This window comes from Rhipicephalus microplus, chromosome X (genome assembly GCF_043290135.1).
Source record: "Rhipicephalus microplus isolate Deutch F79 chromosome X, USDA_Rmic, whole genome shotgun sequence".
Lineage (NCBI taxonomy): Eukaryota > Metazoa > Arthropoda > Arachnida > Ixodida > Ixodidae > Rhipicephalus > Rhipicephalus microplus.
In genome coordinates this window covers 493,184,357-493,191,986 of record NC_134710.1, presented here as the reverse complement: position 1 = coordinate 493,191,986, position 7,630 = coordinate 493,184,357, and the positions used below count along the sequence as shown (strand labels likewise).

General features: G+C 41.0%; 1 protein-coding gene across 3 annotated transcripts in view; it reads right to left on the bottom strand.

Annotated features, from left to right (window-relative positions):
- Positions 1-4,053: 4,053 nt before the first annotated feature.
- LOC119161647 (low choriolytic enzyme) overlaps positions 4,054-7,630 on the bottom strand; it is a 1,178,895-nt gene continuing 1,175,318 nt past the window's right edge. For all 3 annotated transcript variants that reach the window (XM_075880927.1, XM_075880930.1, XM_075880928.1), the window contains one exon: positions 4,054-7,356. In XM_075880927.1, coding sequence (XP_075737042.1) covers positions 7,100-7,356 — 257 coding nt within the window. In that variant the 3' untranslated portion in view covers positions 4,054-7,099. The remainder of the gene's footprint in view (positions 7,357-7,630) is intronic.

Below are 7,630 nucleotides of genomic sequence, written 5' to 3'. Positions count from 1 at the left end.
GAGATTACAGGCTATAGCTCTTTCTTTTTGCTTTATGCACGTTCGCCCCGGCACACACTCGACACAGTATTACCTTTCTGTGATTACGACAACGTCACTGTCGTCGAGACTCTCTGCCTCGCCGAAGAGGCGCGTCGCATAGCTCGACTACGCACATTGGCATCGCAAGACAAAGCGAAGGCACGCTATGACTGTTACGTTTGAAAAAGACTAGTAGACACTGAAAGGGGCTGTTTATTAGGTCGTGGGGGGCAGCTCAGAAGCGGCCGACTGGTTAAAGATCCACCTGATCCCCTTCTTCCTTTCTCGGTCTGGGCGACAAGTGCATTCACCGTATACGCTTCTTTGTCTTAGTGCAAGTGCGCAACAATATGTTTGCGCGTGCTTTGTTTTTGGGCATCTACAATGCATTCTACACCATAAGCTATTCTATCCTGCTTGAAAAAAATATACCTTTTTGTTTTTAGAGCTTCGTTCTACGACTATCCTGGAAATTATTTTTCTGAGTGCTTTCAGGTAGTTCGAATAAACAATCGGTTGCCTTTTAGCAACATGCTTGCTTGGAAATTTGGTGTACCACAGGAATCCATTTTATCTCCTCTTTTATTTAGTTTATTTGTAAATGATTTTACTAGTGGTACTCCGAAATTCCTCGTATTTCGATACGCAGACGACACTGTCCTCTTAAACAAACAAGTCTGTTACAAAAAGCATTGCCACTACTATAAGACACTGTTCATGAACTGCGTCATGGTTTGCTATGTAACAATTGCTTTGTAATTTATCAGAAAAAAAGCAAAACTAATTTCCTTTAAAAATTCCTTTAAAGCTATAGTGACAAATGCGCACTTTTTTCATGACCGTGATTGAGCTTTCTGTAAGTGTACTCCTATTGAATATGGTAATTCTATAAAATATTTTGGTGTGTTCCTAGACAGTAACCTGTCCTGGAATGATCATTTGGCTTACACTTGTGGCAAACCACCACGAATCTCATGGTTACTTTTTGATATTAGATCAATTGCGCCCACGAGCATTAGGGTGACCATTATGCTTGCTCTTGCGTAGAGTGTCCTACGTTATGGCATCGTATTATTTGCTTTCTGTTCTTCACAAAGGCAGTGTAGGGTTGATAACATTTTGAAAAACATGTTGAAATCTCTGATTTACTATGGTATTTTAACTGAAAATGTAAATTTATTTTTTTATTTCACCTGCGATGTTTTAATGCTTCATGTATTTACACTGTGGTATTATGCAATTTCTGGAACTTTGAGTTCCAAAAAGAGTGCATTGCCCCAAGCTTGTATATTGAGACAAACTTCCCACTTTTCTGTAGTGTTTGTGAAAACACGCTATGTAAAATCTGTGAGAAAAGCGTACGTTCCTTCTGTTTTTAATGATCTCACCGACACTGTTCTTTCTTTAATGACGAAACGCAATTTGCGAAATGCCCTGAAATCACTTTAATGGTGTACAATTATCGCATAACTATTTTTGTACCTTCTTCAATGCCAGATAGATTCTGTTGAATGGTTGCTCTATCTTTATCTCAACATTATCCTGTTTAGGTAGTACTGATTCCGTCAGTTTGATGCTTGTATTATATGGTGTTTATTTAAAGTGTAGAAGAGTTACATGTCTTCTTTTCCTTATCATTTTCCCTTAACACCTTTCCTTTCCCTTAACAAATTTCATTATGCATGTCATCTCTCGTTTGCCAATATGCCGTGCCCATTCATCCAAGCCATCATCTTTATCTGTGTTGTATTCAAGATGACAAAAACATTATTATCATTTATTTTTAGTAGTAGTATTATTGGTATTGTTACTTCAAACACTGCCAGATTATCATCACTGCGATCACTGCACTGCTGAAAAAATGGGGCTGACCTGTTATTTGTTTAAAATGTAGTTGACGCTATCATATACTGCCTTTTACTTCTCAGTTGTGTAAATGTTCGGATTCCACCGTAAGGTAACGAGAGCCAATCGACCATTTCATGTGCCTGGCAACTTCTTCCATCACTCAACCGCTCACAGAATAAAAAGTATCTATGTAGTTAACTTTATTAAAACGCTTTCTTTGGTGCTTTGGTTCATTGTGGATTAGATTTCATGTTTTTTCCGAATGAAACTAGTTGGTAATGAGCGCTCGCAGAGTCGTCCTCTCTTCTTGTGCGTTGTCAATTCGCCGTCAAATCTTTTCCACAATGTCAACAGTCTTGATCTTGATGTTTTGCAGCATCCACTGTCAATGTTTCTATTTGAGGTTTGCAATGTCTCGAAAAAGTTTTGCAGAAAGTGCAGTCTCTTCTCCTTTCTATCTTTTAGGAAGTATCAAGCATAGTGGTGCACATTCCGCATTATTTTTCATTTTTTTATTTAATTCTTCTAATCTTTTTTTATGCTTCCCATTTGGCACAGCTTTTTTGTTTGTGCATTTTCACTCTTTTATTTCTTTTCATGAAGACTGACTGTATTGTATTGTTAGTTTTATTGTTCTATTTTTACGTGCACCTACAAATGCACCTTGTGGTTGTTTGTGGGCACGGTAAATCAATGAGTGATTGATTGATTGGTTAATATTGCTAATGTATACGGGATTCTACTAATAATACTGGCTGATAGACATTTTTTGCACACTTACATTCGGTAAATCTTTTTTCCCTCCCTGAAGTGTATTACGCAGGGCAAGTAAGTTACACGTAGCAAAAGGTAAAAACAGGGTGAACTAGAAGAGATGAAAGAAGACATAACAGGACTAGCGCTGACTGTTTTATATTGCTTCAGTGCGATATAAAGCGAAAAGGTGCGGGCAACTTGCCAGTCAGCGCTCGTCCTGTCGTTTCTTCGTTCGCCGGTTCTAGTTTGCGCTGTTTTTATCTTTTACCTTGTTTTGCCACTATTTTTGGTCTTATGAAAACGATGTAAAGAAAAAAGCGAAAACGTACGAACGATCTCCTTGTCCTACTCTGTCACGTCGTTTTCGCCATGCGTATAGAATCGGTAGCAACTCACCTACAGACCTACTTTAGCTGTCTTTCACTCAAAGACTCTTGGTTCTCAAGTTATCAAACTTTGCGTGGTTAAGGCACGCAGAGCTTGAACTTTCTAAGCTTTTATTTCCATTAGAAGACAAAACTTCTCTTAGTTTCGCAAAGCTGCGATCACTCGGAGGGCTCTCGATGACATTCATGTGCTTAATAAACCCTTAGGAAGAAGCTTTCTTTCTCCAGAGTATTCTAGTCTTCAATCAGCAGAGTAGAACACCAAAGCTCCTTGAAATCAAAAACAGCAAACAGTGAAAAAGTTTGTTATTTATCGCCTTCGCAGTTAAAAGCGTGATTACGCAGTCATGTTTAGGCTGCGTGATGAATCACTAACGAAGCTTTCGGAAAATATCTACATGAATGAAAAAAGCGAACGCAATAAAAAATATAGATTTAAAGGTAAATTCCTGAGGTTGGCATCACTGCCAAGGTTTGCTGGCACTGTAAACGGTAGCTGCAAAGTTGCCACCCGCTGCCTCACTCTCCCTGATGTGGTTTTGCAGAAAGAGGAGGGCATGTGTTTTACCCAAGTGATCCATTCGCCCTCGGACAATGGCAAGTGATACATCTGGTGTCATCTACCACTCAAGATGTGAAAATTTGCGCTAGTAGTTTGCAGAAGAAAAAAAACGAAAGCAACAAAAGTTTACTGGATGATGCTGTCGTAGGGTTTCCACTTCATCACTAAAAGAACAGCTCTTCAGTGGATACTTATACAGGGGGCTGATTTATGCATTAAAATGAAACAAAAAAAAGGCACGTTAAATCTGTAACGTGAAACGTAATGCAGTGTAACAATGTTTAATGTTTCAGTGGCCTACATATGGTACTTGCTGGTCAACTTATGATCAACTATTCCGCTGTCTACAATAAAAAAAAAACTTGGAATATCAACGAAGAGAATTAGGATGAGTGGGAGAAGCAGTCAAACGTTCCGGTGATACCGTGAATCACACGTGACGGTTACAACTCACGCATGTGAATGAGTGACATAGGCCTGTACACTTGTGTACAATGTTTATTGATAAAAAATGGTATTCTCCGTTGACTTGCGAGTTTGTTTAGTGCTCTATCGATTACTGCTCGGTGCTATGAAATCTAGCCTGAAGTTCGCAAATAACAGGTCTGTGCTCGTTTCCTTGGTGTTCGCTAGTTGTTTCTAGTCATACGAAGTGCATCGTATAGCATTTCAAGACGTCATATCCTTCAGCGGATGTCACGGGTTTTTTTTTATTGGTGGGCTCCCTATAGACAGGATTTTAGTCAGTACGCAGAAGCGCGCCGCCTATGTGCCGTTCGTTATCCGGCACCTGGCTTAGAGTGTACGGAGGAAGCAAACGCCATCAATGACCGAGATTCGACTTTTGGGAGCTTGACCCCTAAAACGCGCTGTAACAGTGAAAGCTGCACTATCACCACTTCTAGAACTTCTTGTAAAGTCTCTTGAGGGTACTAATGCAAGTACGATTGCTAGGTACTTGATACGTGAATAATTATAATATTTATGAACATGGCAAGCACCGACTACGCCATAATTTTTCATTCGGAAAAGCGAGGCCCCTGCTACTCATTTGCAAGGCATTATGTGCAGTTTAGGGAAAAGGCGGCTGTTAAGAATGAAGAAATATGGATGAACCCTTTGTAACTAGTTGGAATCATTCAACTACCTATTCGCGTAGTGCGATGGTTGGTACACAGTTCAAATTGCATGACGTGTGATTGTTATTTTACTCTTCTATCACATTATACTACATACGTTAACGTTCTTTCTTTCCGACATGACGGTCTTTTTGCGAAGGAGTTCCAAACAATGATGGTTCCGTAGTTGTATACTGGGATGTCACGCATTGAACCCTGGTTTGAACTTCGTTCCACACAGGATATGTCGTCTTTTATTTTTCTTAATTTTCGCGATGGCAGTTACATACACCGGCGGTTTCAGAAAACTATAGCGCCCAAAATGGCTCTTGTCATCTCATAAGAGCTTGGCCTGTAAGCTTGGCCTGTATAAACCAGCCAAGCTGGTCTAAGATCAGACAGGTGGCAACCCTATGTTACCGTGTACAAAGGTAGCAAGCATTCGTAAGTCAGCTGGCACACTTTATGTTGCATGTTTTCTCGCAAAGTAAAGCATGCAACCATAACTAATTGAAGATGTGGTAATAATGATACCACTTGGCAATTTACGTTCCTAAACCAAGATACGAGAGACTACGTAATAGAGGCTTCCGAGAATTTCGATCATGTGGTGTTTTTTAACGTGCACTGACATTGCCCTGTTCACGGGCCTCTGGCACTTCGCGTTCATCGAAATGTGACATCTAAATGAGTAGTGGCATCATGCTACAGCTTTGTGTGCAACAGGTGCGGAATGCCGTGAGATACGCACACGTAAGGAACAGCACCTGAAAGCTCAGGTTGTTCGCTTTCAAGTGTCGACTTCAACCTTGAGAAGTGCAGAAGTAGCTTTTCAAAGAATTGATAACATCAAACACCACAGTTCCTTTTCTTTAGAATACCAGAGTTCTCTGCTGTACGTCCCGTGGAGGTAAGGTTTGTATCACGCGTGCTGGGTTTGCTGGCGACTGCAACACAGCACGTGTATTCTCTTTTTACTGACGCCGTTCAGTCAGTATAAACATGCGTCTTTGCTTGTTTATGTGACATCGTCACCTGTGCAGCAGTTCTGAACGAATGAAATACGAATAAATAAAATACGTGAAGAAAAGCAATGAATGAACAGAAACTTGTACGTAATTTGGGCACAATGGTTCACTGCTCAGCAAAAGAATGTGATTTCAAAGAGTTCCATATATCTCTTTTAAAAAGCGTAATGGCGGGAATAAAAAATATAGGGCAAACAGTTTATAACCCTCTTGGCGAATAGTTAAATGTTTTATGCAAGATGAGGTGTGAAATAAAAAATGAAACATTGGAATTATACCTTTTGAAAGCAAACATTTCCCTAAAGGTTTTCTTACTGTTCGAAATAAGGTGCTGTGTCACACAAGTCGCTGTGCCCAGCAGACTTGTGTCGAAAGTCCACCCATGCGGGGAAAATATATCACAACCATGCATTGCTATTCTCGCGACGGCATTTCACTCTTTAATGTAACGTACGCTGAAAAAAAATATTCACCAGTAAAAACCCATGTCGAAAACACTTATAATGCACATGCAAGTTGAAAGTAAGAACAGCTATTCGAATCGTGCTTAAAATTGGTGCCGCGAGATCTCGCCCAAAACTACGATTTCTAGAGTATACTTACGAGCTGGAACGTATCTCTAAGCTTGGCTGCATCGCTCTCCGTTGCAATACACAAGGCATTTATAGTCTTCACTAAGAAACTGCATTTTTTGGAGCACTTTGAAATGACGAGCTGAAGTTGTTTTCCGTCTTGAACGCAATAAAGAGCAATTGTGTAATATATGACGATAACATTTGGCTGTACCATTTTGTTTCAATTCATGAAGAGCTAATGACGTGGCTTTTCGAGTAAGAATGGAGAAAGAGGCTCTTATCTTTTTATAAGAGAACAAAAAAGGCTAATGGTCACAGGGCGCAGCTCTTGCCAGTTTTGTAAAAATAATTAAACAAAAATTATCCTTCAATACAGCACTCACTACGAATATCGCCTTGCATCTCGAAGAATAGAAATCTCCGCAATATCATAATGAGTAATATATATACCAGCTAGAATGGTTCAAAGATCTAGTTGGTGTAATTGAAATGGAAACATGCATAGCGCCTTCAATATAAGTTTTGTCGCTAGTGCCGGAGAACCTTGCTTCTTGACAGGAGCCTGGAAATCCGAGAAGGTAAGCGGAGGTATTGCTTGCGTCACCTACAGTGCAGCTGTTCTGAACGCCGGGTGATGTACAGTTGTTTTACAGATCTTCTACCAGAAGGGACGCACAAAAACCCATCCATCGCATGTCAGCATACCTTCAAATACAATGCTTCACAAAACGGCAGTCGCATTCAAAAAGACAGCCAGCATTAATTTAGGTTACGCGTAGTTCCACATAATAGTAAGAAGTCATGGCTACTGCTTGGTGAACTCTTTGCCACAGGTGTAAAGCACGTGGAGTTTTTTGATATCCGTATCCGTAAGGAAGTCTTCTCTGTAGGCTTTGCCGAGGCTCTCCGGTTGTACTTCCGGCCTCTTAGGCAACAGCGTGGATACCACCCCAGGCTTACTGAAAGCGTTATGCGGATAATGCATGACGGACTCGTAGTCGTACGCCTCGCCAAGCGTGTCTGCCTCCGTCTCACTTTTCAGCCAGAAACTCTCGTTGGAGGCTGCAGAGGTTCAGAAAAGCATTTAGAACAATGAAGAATGTGCCAAATAGCGACTAATAGTTAATAAAAAAAGCACCAAGCCTGTGCGGAAGGGGCAACACAGTCACAGCGAAAGCTACAACGGCGGCCTTTCAGAGCCTCAGTTTCTAACCACTCATTGGGTAACTGCTGCAAGCACACCTGCTGAGTGCCCCGCCGCGGTGGTCTAGTGGCTAAGGTACTCGGTTGCTGACCCGCAGGTCGCGGGGTCGAATCCCAGCTGCAGCGGCTGCAT